Source organism: Manis javanica, chromosome 1 (assembly GCF_040802235.1).
Source record: "Manis javanica isolate MJ-LG chromosome 1, MJ_LKY, whole genome shotgun sequence".
Classification (NCBI taxonomy): domain Eukaryota; kingdom Metazoa; phylum Chordata; class Mammalia; order Pholidota; family Manidae; genus Manis; species Manis javanica.
This window is the reverse complement of record NC_133156.1, coordinates 208707357-208733318: the sequence shown is the minus strand read 5'-3', so window position 1 is coordinate 208733318 and position 25962 is coordinate 208707357. Positions and strand designations below refer to the sequence as shown.

Below are 25962 nucleotides of genomic sequence, written 5' to 3'. Positions count from 1 at the left end.
GGAAACAAAAGCAAAAGGGAAAAATGAGCAAGTGGGATTACATCAAGCTAAAAAGCTTCTGCACGGCAAGAGAAACCATCAACACATGAAAAACAACTGATTGCATGGGAGAATATACTTGCAAATGATATATCTGATAAGGGGCTAACATCCAAAATACACAGAACTCATACAACTCAACACCAAAAAAACCAAATAATCCAACTGAAATATGGGCAGAGGACTGGAATAGATATTTCCCAAAAAAGACATACAGATGGCCAACAGGCACACGAAAAGGTGTTCATCACTTATCATCAGGCAAATGCAAATCAAACCCACAATTAGCTATCACCTCACACCAGTCAGAATGGCTAACATCAAAAAACAAGTGTTGGCAAGGAAGTGGAGAAAAGAGGACCCTTGAGTACTGCTGGTGGGACTGCACACTGGTGCAGCCACTGAAGAAAGCAGTATGGAGGTTTCTCAACTAAAAATAGAAAGCGCATGACCAAGCAATTTCAATTTTGGGAAGTTCCCCAAAGAAAACAAAATTAATAATCTGATAAGATATATATGCACTATGTTTATCAAAGCACTATTTACAATAGCCAAAATACAGACACAACCTAAACACCATGGACAGATGAATGTATAAAAAAGATGTGGTACACATATACAATGGAATATTACTCAGCCATAAAAAGAAATCTTGCCATCTGCAAACAACACAGATGGACCTAGAGGGTATTATATAAGTAAACAAAGTCAGACAGAGAAAGCCAAATACATACGATTTCACTTATATGTGAAATCTAAGAAACAAAACAAAGAATCAAAATAAACTCAAACATAGAGAACAGACTGGTAGTTACCATAGGGGAGGAAAGGTAGAGGGATGGGTGCAACAGATCAAAGGGGAAAAAAAATAGTGGTAATGTCTGGTATCTTGATCTGGGCAATAGTTACATGAGTTACATGTCAAAATTCATCAAGCTACATTAAGATTTGTGCATTTTTATTGTATGTACCTCAATTTTTAAAAAGCCAGAAGTCTATGAAAGAAAAAGAAATACAAGTATAAAGGACATATTATTGAGATGCCTGGAGAAATTCAAATATAGTCTATATTTAGATGGTAGTATTGTTACAAATGTTAAACTGAGGGTGGAAACTGTATTATGGTTACAAAGGAAAATGTGCTTATTCTTAGGAGATAATGGCTGAAGTATTTATGGCTGAATTACTATAATTCCATAGCTTAATCTGAAATGACTCAGCAAAAACCAAATGTGTGTGTGAAACAGCAAGAAAAGGCAATACACTGATATGTGAAGGATATATAGGTATACACTGTACAATTCTTACAATCTTTCTATAATCTGAAATTTTTCAAAATAAAAACTTGGAGGAAATACCAGAGAAGAATAAAGTTAAAGTTTGAATAAAGTTAAAGTTTGGACTCTTACAGACAAATAAGGGCTTTCTAGACTGTAAGAATGTTACTGTTTTCAAACACCATTATTTTACCCTCAGGAAGAGGTCGCTGTTATTTGCTACGGCAAGATACAGACCACTACTTTACATATAGTAAAATTCCACCTTTTTTCAGCATTAATATAGGGTATATGAGAGCTACCCATTTTGACAGTACAGGAAATTAATGTCTAAATGAAATGCATGTTACATTTCACTTAGGGGCAAATAGGTTTCTTACATGGAAACATATGGTAATCATAAATATGCCATTAGCCTCTATTACTCGACTTTGAGAAACGATTTCATAAAGATTTTCTGGTACCTAATTAAAAAGAAAAATTAGACTCGGGTTTATCTGGTGTTCTGAAATTACCCTGAAGTTCATTTAAAAGGACTTCAAACAAGATTTTTCATTCATGTATTTATTCCACAATCAAAATAAATCATAATTTAAAACCATGACATTTTTAAAAGGTAAAGGAGAATTTGTACCAAAGCTACATTAATGAAACAAACATCAATTTAAAATGCAACACTAAACAGGTGTTCTCTGTTCCCATGGTGGAATAAATATGTAACAATTAGACATAAAATTCCTCTAAAGATCTGACATGAGCCATGAGACAAATAACCCTTGAAACAAACTGCCCAAAGGATAGAGGCAGGCTGCAAATAATTTCTATTAATATTTTACTGCAAGATAGAAAAATCCCCAAGGTGACTTGGTACTCAAACCCCTCATTTCATGCACCTGTCCTTGGCTTCTGTCTTCCTTCCTCAGCCACATCCAAATCCAGAAAGGCTTCTGCACCCCATGCTCAAAATGCCACTGTTAAATCCCCAAGGACCTCAACACAGACTGCCATTAATGAGCCTGTGTGCAACCTTCATCCAGAACCTCCAGGGAAATCAGGAGCTCAAATTCAGAGAACAGCAGCATTTCTGTAAATAATTGCTTTAACTGTTGGATGAGCTCTGACAGGCCACATGCATTTCACAAACAAACCAAAATTTGTCTTAATATCTTTCAATTTTCTTTGCAAAATCTTAAGTAGGCCATTCAAGTAATAAAGAAAATGTTTACAGAAACAATGAAAAATAAAAATTCAAAGGGTTTATACCCAAAAGCAAACCAGTCCTCTGCAGCCTAACTCATTTGTTTCTGGGCTGTGAAGCCATGTAGAGGGCAATCAGGCAGTAGATGGTCCCTCCCACCGTCAGCGCCATGGTGGTCCGGTAAAGCATTTGGTCCAGCAGGCCTCTTTTCAGGTGGATGGGCACACCATCAGATTTCTTGAAAGTAAGAATTAAGGACATGGATGATAAGAAAATGATTTTATAATTAGACTAATAAAGAACAAATGTTTCTACTTTATAACTAGTCCTTCAACACACTGCAGTGGAAAAAGTCTTAATCCATTAGAATGCGAACTGAAATACTGGTATATTTTCTTATAAATGTAAATAAAGCTTGTAAGTCCAGTCATTCTTGAGAATGCAACCTCAGGAACATGCATGCAACAAATTCCAAATTTCTAAGGACTTTATCATATATTGCTATATACACTAGGAAAGGAGCACTGGTGTATTTTTTTTTTAAGGCAAAGATAATCAGCACCAAAACAAAGATCTACAGGCACATGAAATGCTCTACATTTACTTCTACACTTAGCGTGACTTCTGATCATAAATGGATGAAGTCTAAGCATATCAGGTCAGTTAAAACACTCAGGCCCATTTTGTATTCAACTGCCTTCTTTCTGCTAAACTTTTAAACCCTCATTTTCTGAGACTACATAAAATGTTTAATCCATTATTTTGTAGTCTCAAAGATCCTTCCCTACTGCAACTCAAGACCTGAAATGCCCCATTCAAGTCTTACTCATCAGATTTTAAAAGCCCCCAAGCTGGTCCCAAATTTGGACATATTTTTGAGGAAGGGGCAGTAAGAGGCACTGACTGCCACTCCCATGGCACCTGAGATGCAACTGGGTCACTGACATCTCCATTATCTGCAGGAAGATTAACATGAGTAATATTTTACAATCCAAGTCTGGCTACTCTCTCTTTTTCAGCAAATCCAAGACAGCCTCCTCCACTTCTAACAATAGCTAGTGAATTTTAACATCAAGCAAGGAAAAAATAACTGGAAGAAAACCCATTGCCAAAATAAAAATGAGTTATTCTCTCCTCAACTAGTCTGTTCTAGTGTCTTCTCTCACCTGGAAAAATTTCTGCAGCTCAGGAACTTTGTTTTTCCCAGCATAATCATATGCAGTAGAATCAGATGTCAGCTTAGTTGGTGTGGCAAATATGATGGGCGGTGCTTCTGTGGAAACCACAGGCTTTAATCCCTGTAGGGAAAAAAGGAAAATGTCAGGCTGGAACTGTGTCTGAACATCTGAACAACCTTTCAAAGAGCAGGCTAGGCTCTCAGGAATAGTGGAGGCAGTCATTCAACTACCCAAGAGAGAAGGAGTTCCCCCAAATCCACATCAAAAGCCCTTTAATTTTAAGGCCTAAAGTTGTTTAACTTTCAGCAGAACACCCTAGTCCACTTTACCAGAGCAACTCCTGTCAAGCACTTCCCACCATTAAGATGGGGGCGGGGAAAGCGAGGAAAGGAGCAACCCAAGCGCCCACTCCAAACTTCCAGAAACACCTGCTTTGTCTTTTTATCAAACCAGTAAAACATTTATGACCTGTATGAACTTCTGGTTAGAGTTCAAAAGAGACCTGGTAGTTAGTCCCTTTTCTCCTCTTGAGTGGCCTGACATATCAACATAGAATCTCTAATCCCAGAGTGAACTTCCCAGACACACAGTAAAGAAATGTCTCAATCCGGAAGAACCTGTAGTGGTAAAAGACTTGTCTTTCAGGACCAAAAAACAAAAACAGAGCAAAAAAATTATAGTAGAGTAACTGGACTTCCCAACATTAAAAAATCTATAAATTAAAAATACATAATAAAAATAAAGGAAACATTAGTGTTCTCACCTATGACATGTATGTGATATTAATAGTATCTACTACTAAAAGGATTTCATGAGATAAGTAAGTGTGCATGCTACTGGTACACAGCAGGTATTCAGTAAATGTAAACTGAATGAGATCTGGGAATTAACACAGGTTTGCTATTTGCAGCTCCCTCAGCCACAGGCATAAAGGAAGGACAAACATACAGGCTTAAAAGGAACATAAGGGGGAGATAAATGCAGTACTGATACATATTACAACATGGATGAACCTTGAAAACGACACTGAGTAAAAGAATCCAGTCACAAAAGACTACGTATTATATGATCCCATTCATATGAATGTCCAGAATAGGAAAATCTACAGAGACAAAAGGAGATTAGTGGCTGCTTAGGGCTGGGGGTGCGGGAGCAATAGGGGTGACAGCTGAAGATTATAGGATTCTTTTTTTTTTAATTTTTTATTAAGGTATTATTGATATACACTCTTATGAAGGTTTCACATGAAAAAACAATGTGGTTACTACATTTACCCATATTATCAAGTCCCCACCCAAACCCCAATGCAGTCACTGTCCATCAGTGTAGTAAGATGCCACAGATTCACTTTTTGCCTTCTCTGTGCTACACTGTTTTCCCTGTGACCCCCCACACCATGTGTACTAAACATAATACCCCTCAATCCCCATCTCCCTCCCTCCTGACCAGCCCTCCCACACCCCTCCCCTTTGGTAACCACTAGTCCCTTCTTGGGTTTTGAGTCCGCTGCTATTTTGTTCCTTCAGTTTTCCTTCATTGTTATACTCCACAAATGAAGGAAATCATTTGATATTTGTCTTTCTCTGCCTAGCTTATTTCACTGAGCATAATATCCTCCAGTTCCATCATGTTGTTGCCAAGGGTAGGATTTGTTTCTTTCTTATGGCTGAATAGTATTCTATTGTGTATATGTACCACCTCCTCTTTATCCATTCATCTGAGGGACACTTAGTTTGCTTCCATACCTTGGCTACTGTAAATAGTGCTGCAATAAACATAGGGGTGCATATGTCTTTTTGAGTCTGAGAAGTTGTATTCTTTGGGTAAATTCCAAAGAGTGGGATTCCCGGGTCAAATGGCATTTCTATTTTTAGTTTTTTGAGAAACGTCCATACTGTTTTCCACAATGGTTGAACTAGCTTACATTCCCACCAGCTGTGTAGGAGGGTTCCCCTTTCTCCGTATTCTCACCAGCATTTGTTGTTCTTAAGTCTTTTCGATGCTGGCCATCCTTACTGGTGTGAGGTGATATCTCATTGTCATTTTAATTTGCATTTCCCTGATGATTAGTGATGTGGAGCATCTTTTCATGTATCTGTTGGCCATCTGAATTTCTTCTTTGGAGAATTCTCTTCATATCCTCTGCCCATTTTATAATCGGGTTATTTGCTTTTCTGAGTGTTGAGCGTGTAAGCTCTTTATATATTTTGGATGTTAACCCCTTGTCGGATATGTCATTTACAAATATATTCTCCCATACAGTAGGATGCCTTTTTGTTCTGTTGATGGTGTCCTTTGCCATACAGAAACTTTTTACTTTGATGTAGTTCCATGTGTTCATTTTTGCTTCTGTTTCCTTTGCTTGAGGAGACGCGTTCAGTAAGTTGCTCACGCAGGAGTATAGGTATCTTTTTGAGGTGATGAAAATGCTCAAATTAATGTGATGATGGTTGAACATTATCTATTAATACACTAGAAACCACTGACTTATACACTTTAAATGAGTATAGTATGTGAACTGTATTTCAATAAAGACATTTAAAAGAAAAAAAAAGGAACCTCAGGAGAACTCTGGTTTTCTATCTGACAGACCTACCATGGCAGGAATATAGATGGTTCTCCAAAATAACCCCCTGATTGAAATTAAACAATACCTGATTTCCATTTGCAATATGTTTAGAATGAAGAATTTTAAAGTTACCTATAATCCCATTATCTTATCCCATCAATTATGATGAACTGTAAAATCTCCAATCTTTTTTCATAGGTATATTTTAATATCTTCACAGTCACAGTATAAAATCCTACATTCTGCTTTTTTCACTTATAATAAGCATTTTTTTCAAGTTGCTCTACAATCTTCCTAACTAATTTAGACCTCCCATCAGCCCTATAAGTGAAATATCAGCAGCCCATGTTACAGATGAGCCCTTGCTATAAAGCTCAGAGATTCCAAAGGAAGATGGGGTTCTAATCCATGTTTCTTTTTTAATTAAGTTATCTTTGATATACAATCTTATGAAGGTTTCATATGAGCAACATTGAGGTTACAACATTCACCCATATTATCAAGTCCCCCACACATACCCCATTGCCAAATCCGTGTTTTTATTACACCATACAATCAATAATTCAGCTCTCTTGGCCGCACAGGTAAAAGGAATGGATATGGTGGTGAGGTACTTCACCTACCCATCATTAAACCTCCCAACAATTTAAGAGCAGTCAGTATTTCCAATGTTTCAAGGCAGCTGGGTAAAACTAGCACTAGGGTTCTCAAGAGTGGATTTGACCAGGAAAGCTGTATTTATAGGAAAGGACCTAGAGCAAAATCCTTTCACCTTTGCCTCTTCAAGGGCTGCAACTGCCCCAACCTGGAGCCTCAAATATGTCTCTAACCATCTCAGTAAATGACACCATCCTTCCAAGTGCTCAGGAGGAGATCCTTGGAATTATTCTTAATACCCCTCACACACTGCATATCCTTTGGGCTTTACCTTCAAAATATATTCAGAACCTGACCAATTCTCACCCATCTCCACCAATCCACACTCCAGTTCAAACCCCCAGATTTTTACACCAGCCTCTGAACTCGTTACTCTGCTTCCACCCTTACTGCCCTGCAGTTTACTCTTATGCAACCACCAGTGATTTGTGTTAAAATAGAGACTGTCACTACTCAGCTCAAACCCTCCCAAAGGCCTCCTATCTCACTGAACAAAACCCAAGATTCTTAGAATGGCTTCCAGGATGATCCCTCAACCCCTCCTTATATCATCCTCTTTCTCTGCCCCAGCCCACTCAACTAGCCCCTAAAACCTCCCAGCAACAGGCATGTTTCCTCTGTCTAGAATGTTCTTCTCTTAGGTTTCTATGTGACTGGCATCCTCACCTCCTTCAGGTTTTTGCCCACATATCGCCTTCTCAGTTAAGTCTTTCCCTTACCACCCTTTTTAAAACTTCATATCCTTCCCCCTTACCCTGCTAACAACCTACCCCCATTCCTGCTTTGTCTCACAGCACTCATCACCATCTATACTATACATAAAAGATACCATATTCTACTTTGTTCACAGTTGTCTCCCCCTACTGCAATGGAAGCCCAACGAGGGCAGGATTTTGGTATGTTTTGTTCCCTGTTCTTATTTCCCAAAACTTAGAAAAGCAACTGGCACAGAAAACACATTCAGTAATTATTTGTTGAATGTACATATACAGCTAAGGAAGTCTATAGCTTCATTGCCATGTAGACTTCAGTATTTCAGAACCAAAGTCATATTTATATATCAGCACTTGATGACAGCCTCCCACACCTCCCACAGCAACAAGAAAACAAGTGAAAGCTGTTCTTAAAATAAGTAGACTGCAGACCAGGTAGAAATCACAGGTTTTGCTTTTTAATATCGAACCTCTTAGCTATTTACATAATCACCATCTCTACAATTAAGAGCCATTCACTAGTAACCATGTTTGGAAGCTGGTTCTTCCTAGTCTTTTTTCTCCCTTTCCCTTTCCCCTTCTCTCTCTCTCTCTCTCTCTTTCTGTATGTATGTATGTACGTATGTATGTATACCACCAAAGAGTACTTTAATAAAGCAAAATATACACTCAAGGAGGGAGTGCAGACTTGCTCCAGAGGTAAAGGCGAGCAGCACGGTGGGGGGTTCAGGTTGGGTGGTTTTACAGCTGGAGTTTAAGCAGGGGTGGAATATTCATCAGGTTGGGTGGGGTTTTCTCAGAATAGAGAACAGATTTCTGGGAACTAGGGTGTCACCTTCTTTTTGTCCTCAGATGATCTTCCTGGGTGCCAAGGGATGTGATTTTTGATATGCTAATGAGCATATAATGTACTTTGAGGTGAAGTCAGGGTCAACTTCTCCATGTTGGAACTAGTCCATTTTGGCAGGTTTGGTACCTATACCCTGCCTCCCCACATCGGGCAAGAACAGTTTACACAGAATGTTTAGGATATAAACAAGCATGAACAGAATAAAAACACCCGCCAAAGTCCCCACCCCACTCCCTGCTCATTTCTGGCTATCTTCCTACTGTATAACATTATCCCCTCAAGGAATCTGGACCTGAAATCTTTCAAGGGTAAATGGGTCCAGCAGTTCTTTGGTGTCTGTCAGGGAGAGGAGGGGTCATGGGTCTGTCTCAGCAGTGGCCGAGATGGCCAAGGGCACATAAGAGGAGGATGCGGCTAGGTGCAGGGTTGCTGATGTGTGTCTTCATCAGTGTGAAGGATGGATTGAAATCCTTGTCTGAGCAACACACCTAGAGCTGGATTTTCTGTAATCTGGAGGAAACAAATTTGACAAGGAGTTTAAGAATACAAGGCCCGGATATGAGGACTAGTAATAGTAAGATGCCAATTGAAATGATGGCAGAAAAGTGGAAACATTTGGAGAGTCATAGCCAGATATTAGAATCTAATATCCATAAGGGTGCACTATTGAAACATAATTCTTCTATCTCTAAAATCACCCCCACTTTTATTAGAGGTAACCACATTAAAACTAATTTGTTTATAACACTTGGCTTGATTATTTACATAAGTGCAGTAAGGATAGCGACTGATCACAAAGGCTCTTTTAAATCTGCTTTGCTGGAACTTTTCATAAGGAACTTCAGATTTAACCCTCAAATGCCTCTCATCATTGGGGAAGCCAAGCAAGGAACCTGCCATCAGGTTTCACCGCAGTACCTATAGATTTGAGTGAATGCCTGTCCTCTCGAGGTCCCCAAAATATCCTAAGGTTCCTGTGCTTGCCAGGAGGTGACCTTCCTTACTCACCTGGGTAAGGCTGCTGGGAACTCTGTAGGCAGGGTACCAGGCCAGTTCTTCAAAGGGATATACTGGCTCCATAAAGTCAGCCTTAGTTCCTTAAAGCTGTCTGGTCATATATGAGTCTACACGTTTCTCTCAAATACGGCATTCCAGTCAAAGCCTTGGTAATATAACTAATGGTTTCAATTGTGTTCTGTCACAAGAACAGATTCTTATTGAACTTAGGCAAATAAATATACTGCCAAAAAATAATAAAATACTCACTGAGAGTTTCCAAATTCTGGAGGGATCAGGTAAATATTTCAGTTCTGCTTATAAACATATAATTTACCAAACTACTATAAATTAGCTTAAGAGAAAAAGTTGAAAAACAAACACATGGTCTTTGAACAGTTCAGAAACATATGAAACAAAAATTTGTAAAAATTTAAACCATCATCCTCAGTTTACTCAATCTTATATAATTAATTCCTGTTCTGCTAAAATGCAGTTTTTCGACTAGTTCCGGAATAAAACAGTAACTATAAATGACAAAAGACTTAAAAATGGCAATGATTAAAGATCTGATGAGAGTTCATCATAAGGCAATTGACAAGGAAATTTGGTTATTTCTGTAACAGAAACAGTTTAACAATCTAAAGTTTAGCAACATTCATCTGACAATGCTTCCCAGGTAATTTTATGTATCAAATTAATAAGCTGAATTAGCTAAAAAAGTTCTCCAGAGAAAATCCTCTGGCGTGTTCCAGGAGCTTTCTGGAATATGTGAATTAACTGTAAGTGAAAAGACTTTATTTAGAATTTGATTTGGGGAAGTTGTCAACAAAGATTTTAAGACACTCGCCTAAATAGGACTTAAGGTCACCATGAAACAATCCTTATCCATTTAATCAAATGACAATAAAAGATTTTAAAGGCAAACACAGACAAAGTCAGCCATTCTTCCAAAAATGTTGTTAGGCGATCCAACCCAGGAGATCTCCCTGCCTGCTAGGTGAGACCTCAACCCGCGGAAGGATTCCTGACTGATAGAAAAAGAATTAACAAGCAGGTCCATCAGGTACAAGCAAAGAGTAGTTTAATAAGGCGAAGTCACACTCAACAGGAGTGTGGGCATGCTCCATAGGCAAGCAGCCTTCCTGGTCTACTTTAGTTGCTCCAAATTATTAAAAAGAAGAGTAAACATGATTTTTCCCCCCTCAAAGTTTACTGGGGCAAGTTCCTTTTCTTCTACCTTTTAGGTTTGGGGAGGAGGAAAGAAGGTAGAGAAATAGAAAGATTTAATGTGCAGTGACTCAAGTTATGCATTTCTAACTGCCAGCTAGATACCACCATCTGCATGTTGCTCATGAGCCTTACATTTTGAACATCTACAATTTACCCAGTTTCTCACCCAGTAGCTCCCTATTTCTGTGGAAATCACCATCATCCTCCCATTACCCAGTCTTCTTGAAGTCCTCCTTCCCCAACTCTGAAATCTCCATCAGTCGCTTACCTCCCAGACCTCTGACTCTTTCGCCATTCCTACTCAGAAGACCCTAAAATATTTTATGGGTGTAACAGGGATCCCTGGCACTGGTCTCCCCACATCAGATTATCTTTTCAAAGCATAGTTATGGTCATGATACTTGCTCCTACACCATAAGGCTTTCATGAAACTAAAGGTAAGAAGAATGCTCTTGTTTCTACCTCTGGACTAGATTTTATCACAACCTTCTGCATCAATGAGTTGTAAATTCCTACTCATTACTCACAAAATTAAATCCTACCATCCCAGGCCCTTCATGATCACCTCAATCTACCAAGGTCAAATTTACCTACCCAATGATTCTCCTGCAGCCAACCCCTCTTCCCTCTCATAGTTCCCTTTACCTAGAATATTCTGCCATTTTAAGTAGAAGAGGAATTGATAGGTCATATGGTAAAAATATATTTCACTTTTTAAGAAACTGCCCAAATGTTTCCAAAGTGGCTACCTCATTTTATATTCCCACCAGCAATGTAGTAGGGTTCCAGTTTCTCCACATTATCACCAACACCTGTTCTTTTTTATTTAGCAGGCATGACGTAGTATCTCACTGTAGTTTTGATTTGCATTTACGTAATGACTAATGATGTTTTCATGTACCTATAAGCCTCAATTTATTTCTGGCACTGGACACAGGAAAACATTTTTCAACCAACTACTATAAAATACTTGCCCCAAAATTATTTGTTATCAAGCTGATTCATAAATCTCTACCTGTACTACTGTTAGAGAACTAGCTTTTCCATATCGTTATTCAATGTTTGTTAGGTTTTTCACTTTATGTAATATTGAAATTTATAAACACCTACATTTTACAGTGTGGTAATGTTTCTGGTGTCTGTCACAATCTCTCTGAAATCTGCAACTCATATGAAGCCTACACAGCACCACTTCTTTCAACATAACTTCGAAATCCTTCACAAGTTCAAATTCTCAAGAGAAGCACAATTCAAGAGGTGCTAGAAATCTTAAGGCCCTTTTTTCCTTACTAAGTAATGAAACCTAGATTATGCTAAAATTCTGTTGCAAGAACATCTACAACCACCAAGAGCACAGATCAATTGTGATATATTCATACAATGAAATCACTACACAGCACTAAAAGCAATTATTAGTACATATAACATGAATGAACCTCAGAAATATTGGGGGGGATAAAAAGTCTTACACAAGAGTACTGTGATTCCATTCATGTGAAATTCAAAAACAGGCAAAAACTATTTATAGTGACAAGGTCAGAATAGGCACCTGGAGACTGACAAAGTAAGAATTAAAAACGAACTTCCTAGTGGTGATATAATGTTCTATGTTAACAGAGGTTGGAATTACAGTGAATGCATTTGTCAAAATCTGTCTAAAATCTTATAGTCTCCACACCACAATATTCCATACCATATTAACACTCCACACTAATTCATCAAACTGTAAGTTAACAGTTGAGATCTGGACACTGAAAAATACACTTGCTTTACAGAAGCAGCAGATGTAACAAAAATGGCTATTTTCCTATGATCTGTAAAAGAAATCACTGTTGACAATGCCTTCTTCAGATATGGGTACCAATTTGGTTTGAGCGACACCACACAGGTTTCCCTTCTAATTCTGGATTGTTCTTTTAATAAATGTACTCCTCTACTGTCCCTTCATGTTTCCATAGTCTAATCATATTCCCACCTTTCTTCCCTATTATACTCCCTGAGCGATCTCCTCCCAGATTCTAATACCATGTATAGACTGAAGACACCCAAATATATTAACCTCTGTATTCATAAATCTGGTGCCACTAGACATGACACATCATTACAAGCTCAACATTGATTAACCTGGACCCTTCCTTCCCAACTAACATCCCCCAAAAACTTGCCCTTCTTCTTACCTTCTTTACTCTTGTTAATGTTAGTATTACATCCTTAGACTGAAATCGTTCTTAAACATCCTGTCTTGGGCAAGTTTCAGTGTCCCACAGAAAATGGAGGAAGTAACACTAATGGAACAGTCCCTTACACCTCACCTGGGGCCCTTACTATTCCAGCCCAGTTTTCCAACTACTTATCTCATCAGCCCTTTCAAAACTACTCTGTGAGGAGGAGTGAATAGATGATATCTCAGACTCAACTTCTGGAGAAGAGCTACCACTTATTCAGTACCAACCACCTGGCCAAAGACTGCTAGTCACTTGTCACACATCTCATTTAATCTGTACTAAAGCTGCCCTTGTTGAAACTGAGCTCACAATAAACTAATATGGCTAAGGTCATAAAATAAAGCTGCAAAGCCAGGATTTGAGCCCAAAATAAGAGTCTGGGACTCTAAAATCTATCGTCTCCACACCACTATCTGGAGACCGAAACTCCAATTATCCGTCAACTGTTTCACAGTTGAGGAAGTGTAAGCAATTGCATGTTAACTGCTCATGTTCACCCGGACATTTCAAGGAGCCGGTTAACTCTCCCGATTCTGGTCACATAGCTCCTCCTGCCCCTATGACTTCCCTCCATGCAGTCTTCCAGCTCTCCAATCTCGTGCTTGGATGAGGCTGCATTTTGGGCAGCGGCAAGAGGATGACAATGGGCACTGAGGAGACCGCAAGCCAGACCTTAAAAAGAATGACAAGGCTGAACTTCAAACTCCGCCGGGTTACATTCTGGGCCCCGCCGATCTCACGAGCCACAGTCAACGACCCCGGGGGTCATTTTGACCCTTGCCGAGTGCCAGGCCCAACCTCTACGCCAGGCAAGCCCGGCAGGGAAGCAGCTACAGAATTAGAAGCCTTCACGGCCGTGGCAAGCGGGTGTGTAGAGGCACCGGGGAGGCGCGGGGCGACCAAACCCAACTACGGCCAGAAACCTCGCCCAGTTCCGGCGCGCGAATGCCTGGCGCAGAGGTTCGGGCCGCCCTTCTCCCGTCCGAATTGGCGCGGCGCCGCCCATACCTGAGGGGTATAGGCATCAGAAGCCCATGCTCCAGTCAACTTCTGCGTGAAGCCACTAAACTTGTAATACATGACGCCGCGAGTCCGGCTTCCCGCAGGCAGTGCCTGCGCGACCTCCCCAGGAAAGGACCCTGCCTTCCCGGCTGTCGCCCCAAAGCTCAGCCCAAGGACCTTGCACCAGAAGGGCTGTCTAGAGATCGCCTAATTTAAAAATGGTAATTTAAGCCATATAAGGGACAAGAAGCTGGATTCTCAGGACCAGGAGAAGCACAACTGCCTCTAGAAGAGCATTAAAAGCCACAATAGCGGGTCTATAGAAATACTGGTTTCCCTTTCTCACAACATTTAGATACGGCAGTGCCAAGATGCCTTAAGAAAAACGCAAGCGCCTCGCGGAGACCGGAAGCTGAGGGACTCTCTGGGGAGGAGTGGGACGGACTCTGGCCGGGGCCTTGGGCAGAGGGGCGGGGCTTTGGTGAGGGCCGGAGGGGGCCGGAGGGCGGGGCGAGCTAAAACAGCGGTGCAGCAGTCGTCGGGTTGAAGGCTTCTCTACTTTTACCAAACTTAACTTCCGTATAGTCTCTTTTTTCTTCCATTACCTGGGTCACCTCGTGAAAAGTTCCGTTCTTACTCATTCGTTCCAGGAGTATGAACCCGTCGGCCGGGCTTCTCCGGCAACCTGTGAGTGGGGGAGTAAATAAAATTTGGAAGTACCTGCTAAGAGATGTTTAGCACCAAGGGCTGTTGGGGTTCCACCCCGATAATACAGATAGCCGCCTGGATTTGGTGCAGAAGAAATACCTAGTGACCTAAAGTTGAAGCACAGGGGCGTAAATTTTTCAGTTTCTCATCACTTGTTTTAACTCTTACCTGAGTATTATGGGAATTTGTTACTCATCCTTTTCCTGGCCAATGCCCTTTTAGATAAATGAGGTGAGGAGTGGAGGGAAGGTAGACTAGAAACACTTGAAAAAACTGGACCCTGAGCCCGAAAGATTAGGGACTACCACTTCCAGTTCCTGTAGTATTCATTTGTGTTCAATTTAAAGATGTTTTTTAAGTCTCTACTATGTGCAAGGTACTGTATAAAAGTATACTAGTTTCCTACCTCCAGGGATGGAGCAAGGTTTTTCTTAGCTTTATCATCTCACTAGAGGTTTTCACAAGCAGAGGTGCATTTATAGTGCATTTATGAAAGCATGTGGCAAACTTACAGGTGATACCGACCTTTATATAGCATTTTCCATAAATAAGTTACTTTAATCTTTACAGCGACCCTAAGAGGCAGGGGCTGTTATCATCTGCATTTTACATTACACGAAAAGGAGGCCCAGAAAAGTAACTTGCCCAAGTCAGCTATTAGTGGCAGAGCTAGTCATCTGGCTCAAAATCCTGTACTCTTAAGCACTACATTATAGATAAATAGATATAAATCTATTCTAAGAAGAGAAGGATGAAGACTGAATATTCCACAGCTAGGGTGTACACCAGCAACCCTAGATGCTCTTCACCAGATAAGGGGAAGAAACCACAATTCACCATGCAGAGAAGCGTATCAATCACTAAGCGACTTGAGTAAGTAGTGCAAATGCCGGTCTGGCTCTGAGATCATATGATATCAGCCAATCTAAAGCTACTGCTTTTAGAAAACAACATTGTGATATAATGAAAAGAACATTCTATTTGAGGTTGACTTGCAATTTCTTCAAGACTTAGTGATTTGCAATTAGTTATTTCCATTTTCTGAACCTCTCTTGCCTCTTCTATAAAGTAGGAATCATCATAGTATCTTCCCTTACTAGTGTTCTGAGAATCAATAGTTTAGTAATAAAGCTTACACAAATGTTAAGTTGCTGATCTTACCTTTGATTCATTTTACTTTTTCATAGTTCTTCACTATATACAGGAAACTTAGTTAACTTTTCTTGGTTACTCTATTTTAAATTAATTGATTGATTTAATTAATTTTTTAAATGCTGGGATCACAACAAGAAGAGGGAATGAGCTTGCTAGCAAATATGAATTGGAAAGAAATGTCTTTCATAGAGTTTAGACTGGAAAGAGAAATTAAATGATTGAGGGCAGCTCCCTGTCTCTATCCTATTGTCTTCTGGACATCTATCAGAAGAAGAAAGTAGAGAAATTCCCCAACTTTTAGTAGCACTAAGGTGTAGCAGCTTTTTTAAGCATAAAAGTGCCTGTCAACAGTGGTTATTTTCTTAAAGTTCCTGCCATCTGATTTTAGATCCTGCAAGACATAAATTAAGAATCCTGAAAATGTTACAACAGCCGGGCTGTTCAGTGGGAGGTAAAATGTCAGTAGCAGAGTGTGGGTTGGGATGTCACATGGAGTGGCTGATCATAGGAAGATTTTGTCTCTCTCATTTCTCTAAACGCAGCACACTCTGACAGCACTACAGCACCCTATTCTCATTTGTATTTGCATATCCCACCCAACATCAAAGCATGAGCTTTCAGGCTGGTCTCTGGATCCTCTTCTGAGGGGAAGTGACCACAATTCACAGTTCAGAGAAGCCTGTCAGTCGCCAAGTGGCTTGAGCAAGTGCAAATGCCACTCTGACTCTGAATGAATCAGAATACTGCTTCTCCATTTGTGAGGACTGTGTGTTAATGGCCCCTGGCAGGCTGCTCTGTGAAAGCACTCAGGAATGGATAGAAGACCAACATAAATTTTAAATTGGGTTGTACTGAATATAGATAGGAACTGCTCCTTGTGAAATAGTGCTTATTTTTTTTAATTCTCCGATTTTCCGAGAATTGACTTTTTAAAAATTGAAGCTTGGTGGGTCTGGCAGAGTTAAAGGCCCCATAGTAGTTGAGGTCATCACAGGCTCCTCTTTCCGAGTCCTTCAGTCTCCTTCCCTTACATCAGAAGGGCTCATATATCTCCTGGCTTTGGTGTTTCAGTTGGGAACAGAAATAGGAGTAATAAGCATTTGTTCTGGGCTGTTTTACCATGGGGAGGGCATCTCTGGGATAGAGGCCTCCAGGAAGCCTGCCTTCCCCATTTTACTGTTTCTTTGCTGCTAAATATGCAAACTGAAAAACACTTCTAACCTGAAGGAGCACATTTGTACACGTGGATTTTGCCCATTCTAAGGTAGTTTCCCTGAGGGAAAACAGTCTCTACTAGCATCTTGCTAGAGTGCAGTGCAACCTTTTTTATTGTGGCTTGTGTTTACCCTCTTTTTGGCAAAAAGGAAGGTAGAGGGGAAACTTTTTCCCAGTATTTAAAACTTCTAGTGATAGCCCCAAGAAAAGCATCTGCAGTAAAATACTGAAAACAAAATGGAGAGTTACACACACTTTATAATTCTCAGCATGATGACACCTGTCGTACAATTATTCAGTAATTTCCTTGTGGCAGAATTAAAAATATCAGCTGTCATCTCTTAGTCTTTTCCTCAGATAAAGTCCTATCTGGTGTGAAAATTTTAAGTTCATCTTGAAACCTGAAATCTAGATTATATCAACAGTACTGAAAAACAATTAACCCTTTTTTAAAACATGGTATTTTCATAGCAAAGGAGTGAAGGGTCTGAATGGTGCGTTTTTCACCCAAAGGAGGGGAAATGGCAGCTGGGGTTGCAGTTGCCAGGACAGCTTTATTACAGTACAGGATGAACATATTGACATCAACTCCCTGCTCTGACCTCATTGTTGAATGTCAATATGGTGTGTGAAGCTGCCTCACTTTTGCCTGCCTGCTTTTTGTTATGTGCAAGTCAAAAGCACATTCACAGATATTATAGATTTAACTCAATTTTGACACATCACATTTCATTTCACTGGTTAAGAAAGGCTGAGGTATGACTCATAATTTATTTTAAATCATTTTAAATATACTTAATTAGGCATAGGAGAAAGTTCAGATCCAGAACAAGATTCATGCAATTTTACATTACCATCTATAAAAACATAGTATATATAATGCTGTCCTATACATGCAATGAAAGCATTAGTGGTGGTCTTCTACAGTTTGGGGTGAAAGGGTGGTTCTTGATTACTGGAGATTCTCACTCTCTGCATCACTTATGTCTGCAGCATTGAGATATTTTGCATTGAGAATGTATGACTTTTGTAAGTCCATATACACACAGACCACACATACTACAAAATCCCAAAAGGCATAAAAATTAGAATTTAAAAGTGTTTCCATGTATTTATACTACCAATTCTGAATGTAAAACTACCAATTAATTTAGAATATATTTTAATCAATCTTTGTGCAGATGTAAAGAGCCTATTGAGTGATAGTCTCCAAGTATTAAGCCACAGAAAGGTCACTCATGAGCCATTCAGCCCATTAAGCTTGACACTTCTTCACAGTTAAGCTGCTTCTTCACAGGGCTTTTGGAGGAAAGAAAGAATGAATGAATGAATGATGAAAAAATGAAAGAACGAACAAGCATCACCTCCACACACTGCTGTGAGAAATAAGCAACCATTGTGGGTAGTTATGTGAGTGCCCTGATGGCCATGGAAATTGGTGATAGAGTGGAAAAGGAAATTAAGAACATATATCTGGGTCTCAAGAGGGTAAATGTTAATGGATCATTTTCTTTTCAGGTAGTAGAACTTTTTGTCTTTAGGAAAGTCTGACTCCATCCAATATCAAAACATGCGGTGCTCTAGAGCCATTGAAAGTCAGTGTGTCCAGATACCAGCCCTGCACTAGATATGTGACCTTAGGCCAGTACCGTAACCTCTCTTGGCTATAGAATAAAAATTTTCAACTCAACAGATCGCAAGGTTAAATAAGATGATATGTGCTGAAAAAAGTGGAAAGAAAATATGTAAATATATGAAAGTCTATATGGGAAATAATATTGAATAAAAACAGTAAAACTGGTATAAACCAAAAATTAATTTAGTATAATATAAAGCATTAGACTCTATAGTCTATTTGATTTTGTGTTTGTGTAGAGTTAGCTGGTTTATGTAGAGTTAGCTGTGTTTGTATATAGTTAACTGGTTATAAAAAAAATTGTAACCTAAAAATCTTTCCATTTCCTCAGCTCCCACCCCTTCTTCCTTTTGTTCTTCCATCTTCCTGTCTCCTTTCCCCAAGAGTAATAAATGTTAGTTAAGGTCATGGAACAACCAGACCAGAACTGTCAGGTGGAACACAGTATATGAACTGCCCCCAAAGATGGAGAATCTATTTTTCAAACTTGAAGACCAAAGAAAGAAGTTGAGCATCCCACCAAAATAATAGCCAACATTTTAGCATCAGCATCAAAAAATTAAAAATCACATTATTTTCAAACACCATATTTTAATTCAAAAGTCCATATTTTACTTATCCCCCCACTCCCACTTCTGCCTCAGATTCACAGACATTGAAGATTCAGCATTTCTTTAGCTTCTGCTACATAAAAACCCAGTCATAACCCTAACTTCAAATCACCTTCTGAAGCAGGTGCCAGGTACATAGGCTGTAATGCCAACCCAGCCCGGGTATGAATCCCAGCTCTTTCGACTCACAAGCTCAGCTACCCTGGGAAAGTTACTTCCTTACTGAGTGTCAGAGGTGAAATGAAGGTTCTAAGTCACAGAGTTATCAGTGTATTACCAAGTAGCAAATGTAGCAGCCTGCATGCACTAATACCTGGGAGCAGCCTGCCAGGTGATTCCAGAATGGCTGACTTGGGGAGGAGGGCAGGGGAGGTCAGCCTAGGTCTTCTTCCAAGAACGGACAGGCCTTTGACTATCACCACTACATTCTGGGAAGCAAGGCCATGGAAGCAACCCAGAGGTTTCCAGCAAGAGACTGAATGCTGAAGCCCAGCTTTCCAACAGTGTGGAGCCCTGGCAGGAGATATAAGTAGTGGCACGTAATTCTGTGAACATCACATCTTATTCAACCCCCAAACTTCAAGGCTACTCTGTCTCCTTTCCTGGCATCCACGCTTATATCCTGATGGGCTACAGATGCATACTGGAGAATATCTGCATCTACTTTCATCTAAATCATGGTAAAGGTAAAAATCAACTCAAGGTGTTTGTGTTTTCTCCCCTGAGCAGAAGCAAACGCACTGTGAACACACATAGCCTTGTTTAAGCACAGATGTCAGGAACTCAGAGCCTGTAAATCTGCCCAGGCGGTTCTGTTCTTGAATCATTAAGAACAACTGAGTGGGTGGAACGAGAACATGAAATTGTTGTGTGCACTCATGTTTTGTTTATGGAGCAATCATTTCTATATGTGTGTTCTTTTTTATGAAGAATCCTTTCTATGTTTGCCTTTTAGCACCCCACTTTCCTTCCTGTCCTCAGATTTTCCATACCCACTAATAAGAAACATTGAGAGCATTATAAAAATGTCCACAGATTTAAAGAATAGGTTACATTAAGTGTCTCTCTAAACCAATTCCATTTACTCAATCAAAATAAATGATTTAGTAATATGAATAACACAGCTAACAATTCGAACAGTATGTATTGTTTAAAAAGCTCATAACAGCTCCCAAGTCATACAAACCACTTTCTTTTTCCCATTGTGCTCAACCAGGACCTTGTTAATCACATGGATTTAAAGTTCTGTGATGCTACTTATCAGCTGGGTTTAATTAGTGGCTTATGCACCTGCCACTGGATTCCTCATTTAACTTCACTGTACCTTAGTTTCCTTACCTATGAGCATATTATCTTCTTGTGAGGATTGAGTGCCTAGAACACAGTAAACACTCATTAAACGGCTAGCAGTTAGCAGTTGTAGCAACTGGGCAGACAGGCTGAGTAGGCTTTTGTGGGATCCTGAGGACTCTTCTCTCTGATACACCCCACCCCAACCTTGGCATGCAGCAGACACCCCATGAATGATGGCTCTCAGGCTTATCCTAGTGATAACAACCCTGGTTAGTGCTCCAGTCTTCTCAGACCCGAGCAGTTTCTGTCCACCTGTAGACTGACCCACCCCACTGCTCTCCCTCCTTGTGTTTATTGAGCTCTGGTGCTGTGTTTTCCATCTGCGTGGGTCTCACTTTATTGTTTTCTTTCATGTTGTTTTTGGCCTCTAAGCATGGTCCTCTCTGGCACACATCCCCAGCCCCATTCTCTGTGGCACACCCCCAAGACATCGCCTTGTTTTGGCAGCGAGCTTACAGCTTGGGGCGGGAATGGTAGCATCAGGTGCTTTAAGAGAGGGAGCAATTACATTAAAATTTCCCTCAAGAAAATGAGCTTGGTTTTTTAAAAATGTGCCATGGAACAGATCTAATAACTTAGTTCTGTAACACGTTCTCCTGTGCCTGCTCTAATTGCAAGAATTTTTTCAGGAACAATAGAGTATTACTGCTTTTCAACAGGCTGCTGAGACTGCGTTTCCAGAGGGCTTCCATCCAGAAGGGGCTTTTCAGATTTGATCCACAACACAAACAGGTACGGGGAAACCCTGCCAGCTCAAAAAGGAATAAGGGAGTCAGCAAGGCCAGGGCCAGTTTTAAAGAAGGTTGGTGCCAAGAGACTCCAAATCATTCCCTCCCCATAGGGCCTTAGAAGGCTCCACAGAGGTACTTTGCCTTTTGATCTGAAAGCCCGTTCAGCCAATGTTCAGTGTCCAGGACAAGTTCCTGACTACAGGAATGCTAGCCCGGACAGCAGGCCTACTTCCTTCAGGCTCTGGGAGTGCTGGGAACTGTCCAAACCTAGCCAAGCCGCCTGCAGGAGCTGATCAAATTAGAGAACTGAGACCTGTGACCACAGATTTTTCCAAGAGCTGTAATGCTATCAGTCAACTAGCTCTTCATTTCAATGTGTTGTAAAAGTGCCATTTATCCTACAACTTCAGGATGAACAACCCAGTAGGAATTTAAGTTAAATGATGCAAGAACAACTACTCTTGGTAAAGATTTTGTACTTCAGAATTAAAAGCAAAACAAAAAAAAAACAAACCTACATTTATATCGATTGCAAATATTATAGCAGAGAAATCACTTTCATTAAATTCCCCTGATGAAGCCATGTATGACCTGAGTTAAAGGCCCCTGGAGGCCCACAGCCATGAAGCAGCACCTTGTGGGCACAAATGGAGATTTACCCCTAAGGTCTCAGGCCAAGTTTTTTATACTTTGGTTGTTCCACCAATAAGGGGATGATCCCCAGCAAAATGCCTGAGTCAGGATGATCAGGATCTGGGGTGGGCAGTTGGAAGGGGGACTGCAGCAGTGGTCCTGACACAATGAGGCAGTTGGCTGAGGAATGGTCTAGGGCTAGTGTGATGCCATGAGGCATTTACACCACTTCCTGAACCTGCAGACCTATGATTTAGAAAATCATGGAGAACTTTTCATTTCTTAGGGCTATCTAAGAAACAACATGATGTAGCATGTGACTGGGGCACTGGGGTCACAGGGTCTGTGTGTGGTGAAGTCTGGGGAGGAGATTTAGGGAAAAAAAAATTCCAAGGTCCTTCATCAACTTTCTTAAATTACCTATAGAATGCAAACATGCTATTCAATAAATATTACCCCAAAATGCAGTTAACTTTGATAATACAATTAGATTAGCCGTCCAATAGAACATTATGTTGTGATGGTAATGTTCTCTGTGTTTGTGGCCATATGTGGCTGTTGAGCCCTTGATAAGTGGCTGTTGCAATCGAAGAACTTAATTTGTAATTTTATGACATTTTAATTTTAATTTAGATAGCCACATCTGGCTTGTAGGTAGAGTAGTGGATAGCACAGGCTTAAGGTGACAGGTGGGAAAGAGAAAAGAGACATACAGGTAACTTCAAGTTTGTCCAAGTCCTGAAAGGAAATCCAACTCATCAGCTAATGAATTCAGGCCACCACAGTAAAAAAATAATTTCAGTTTGTATGAAAAGTGCTTTAATGCCTGCCTAAATGTTGAACCATAACAGATTCTCTTTTTTCATAGATTCAGTGGGAAAAATGCCATTTTATGCTTCTGGAAAATGGAAGTGTCATTCTCAGCATGTGCCCACCATTACTATCTCCATCCTCAAGCCACGTAGAGCCTTCCTTGCTTCTATAGGCGTCTAACATCCCGTTATGAGTTTTTCAGCCAGAAACCTAAAAAAGTTCTTTTACAGCCAATGACAGGTCAGGTTGCCCACCCTAATTTAGACCACCCTGCATTCCATAGTTCACTGCCTTTCAGCATTTCTACTTGTGAAGCGGCAACTGATTCCTGAAAAACGTTTCTTTCACATGCTGAAATGTGGTTCAGTAACCAGCTCAGTTCAGTGGATCTGAGCACCATCCCTGACCCAGGTGAATGCCCTGAGGAGTAGCGACCTCTGCCCACAGGCAATGGGCACCAACCAGGCAAGGGGCAGTATATGGGCCTCCCAGCTGCCCACCCACAGCCCAAGCCCCCAGCAGCCCCTGCAGAGCAGGTGCCAGCGCCTCGTCCCTTGCAAGGGACAAAGGTCAAGGGGGCTTGAGCAAGGTGGAGCAAAGGCCCCTCAAGCAGAGCACAGGCTGGGAAGCAGGTGAGGCGGGGGAGAGGGAGGCTCTTCTGGTTAAAAACAAAAAACCGAAAGATCCAGTAAGCCAGCAGTTTGGAACTGAGTATCTGAGCCAGACAATAAGCTTTTAAAACCCATAAAGTACAAGCGCAGCACAACACTCTATGTCAGAGCTCTGCCCCGGTCTTGTGAAAAGCACCAAGGGCCCCTAAGCAGCCGGGAGGCGCCTAAGTGGCCGGGAAGAGCGTGGGATGTCCCAAGCGGCTCACTGGTGCAAAGAACACAGACACGCCAGCTAGGAGGTACAGGCCCAGACAGACAGCTCAGCCAGGCCTGCCTAATTGACAAAGGCTCCTAATGAGTAGGATAAACACCATTTGGGGCCATTTGCTGTGAAATGGACTAGGGTAGATGAGAAATCGCCCTGTATGGGCAGAAAGCACACATGTCAACAGAAAATAATGTGCTGGAAAAGTTTTAAATTAAAGACATGCCATGCTGAGTGTGCAGAGGCATTTATGCTTATATAATTAATCATTTCATATTTGAAGATTGGAATTTTTTTCCCTTTTAATTAATTAGCCAGTAGGCTCATTAGAGTACATTTTTCATGTCAGAAAGGCAGTGGATTCTAAGAGAAGGAAGGAGGGCTGCAGGCATTAAGTGGTGGCAGGCCTTCTCATACAGGGTGCTGTGAAAAGCAGAGGAAACCACCATCATCTCTGCCCAGAAATTTCCCAGACAGGGGCTGGGAACCCATAACTAGTCAAAATGCATGGGATTTATCCAAGTCCCAATAATGCAAGACTTCGCTGGTGCTCACTTTTTCCCAAGCTGCATTTAGCCGTTTTTTCAGGACTCTGCACTGACCAGAGTTGTGGCTTGCTCGGCCAGTGGATTTGTCTTTTACTAGAAAGAGGATGGAGCATGAGGGCTGAAGACTGGGCTCTGCAGACCACTGCTCTGGGTTCCAGCTTGGACTGCACCTTCCTCGCCAGAGACTTTGGGCAGTCACGTAAACCTCCTCATGTTTCAGTTTCCTGCTCTGTACCATGAAGATAAAAGCACCTACCTCAGGGCTGTTGAGAGAAGAAAATGGATTAATGTGTATAAACTGCTTACTTAGGTGCCTAGCACAAACTGAAGACTCACAATCGGTAGGCTTTATTACAAGAAGAGTTACACTTCTTTGGAAACAGAACACCACCCTTGACTTCTCCACAAACCTGCTTTTTGCGCATGCAGTAAAATATACATAAAGTTAAATTTACCTTTTTAACCATTTTTAAGTGTACACTTCTGTGGCAACAAGGATTTACATTGTTGGGCAACCATCACCACCGTCCAGCCCCAGGACATTTTCACCTACCCCAGATGGAACTCTGTGCCCACTAAACAGCAACTCCCCATCCCCCCACCTGCCCCTCAGCCCTCAGCAACCACCCTTCTACTCTCTGTTGCTATGAATTTGACTATTCTAGGTACCTGATATATGAGGAATCATGCAATATTTGCCTCTTGTGATTGGCTTATTTTACTTAGAATATGTCTTCAAATCTCATCAATGTTGTGGCATGTGTCAAAATTTCCTTTTAAAGGCTGAATAATATTCCATTTATGTAGATACCACATTTGGTTTCTCCATTCATTAGTCAATAGTCACTTAGGCTTCTTCCATCTTTTGTCTAGTCTGAATAATGCTGTTATGAACATGGGTGAACAAACATTTGGCCAAGTTCCCACTTTCACTTTTTTGGGGAATATTTCCAGAAGTGGAATTGTTGGATCATTTGGTAATTCTTTTTAATTTTTTTGAGGAATCATATCATTTTCCACAGCAATTACACTATTTTACATTCCCACCAGCTATGTACAGGGTTCCAATTTCTCCACATCCTTGTCAACACTTGTTATTTTCTGGGGTTTTTTTTAATAGCCATCCTACTGGTATAAAATGTATCTCATTGTGGTTTTGATTTATATTTCCCTAATGACTAGTGATGTTAAGCATCTTTTCATGTTCCACACAGCTTTTTGATACCCAAGAGGAGAGCATGGCAGAAACTCTTTGGGTTCTGGGCACAAGAACTGTAAGAGCAGGGGAATATTAACTTGCCTTTCTATCAAGATGATAGATAGATAGATAGATAGATAGATAGATAGATAGATAGATAGATAGATAGATAGATAGATAGACAGACAGACAGACAGACAGATAAATAGGTAGATGTGAATATGGGGAGATACTTCATTTTGTATAAGCATAGAAACAAAAGTCTAATCTAGTTTGTGTCAATCATTAGCTCACAGGGTTTAGCTCTGGGACAGCAAGAGGATCTTTTCCATTCCTATTTTACTTTATATGTTTCATGAAAAGGGAGAATAAGGTGTTGGAATTATACATGGTTTATTTTTGTAGTTTTCTATATTTTTTAATATCTCTATAATAGATGTATTATTTTTGCAAAAAGAAAAAGATTTTTTAAAAACAACCTTAGTAACATTTGCAGTATGTTTAACTTTATAAGTTAATAAATTCAAGGAACACAGATCAAGATGCAT

At 40.4% G+C, this 25962-nt stretch overlaps 1 protein-coding gene and 1 long non-coding RNA gene across 2 annotated transcripts; one reads left to right on the top strand and one right to left on the bottom strand.

Annotated features, from left to right (window-relative positions):
- Positions 1-1864: 1864 nt before the first annotated feature.
- Positions 1865-14107, bottom strand: COX7A2L (cytochrome c oxidase subunit 7A2 like). Its single transcript, XM_017661036.3, has 3 exons — positions 13944-14107; positions 3681-3812; positions 1865-2751 (listed from the first exon to the last, which is right to left on the bottom strand). The coding sequence occupies exons 1-3, from the start codon at positions 14013-14015 to the stop codon at positions 2611-2613; spliced, it is 345 nt and encodes a 114-aa protein (XP_017516525.1). The 5' UTR covers positions 14016-14107; the 3' UTR covers positions 1865-2610.
- A 366-nt stretch (positions 14108-14473) lies between these two features.
- Positions 14474-24992, top strand: LOC108397555 (uncharacterized). Its single transcript, XR_001853220.3, has 4 exons — positions 14474-15518; positions 18313-19948; positions 21275-21347; positions 22848-24992. It is a non-coding gene; the product is annotated as an uncharacterized lncRNA (long non-coding RNA).
- The last annotated feature ends 970 nt before the right edge of the window (positions 24993-25962 follow it).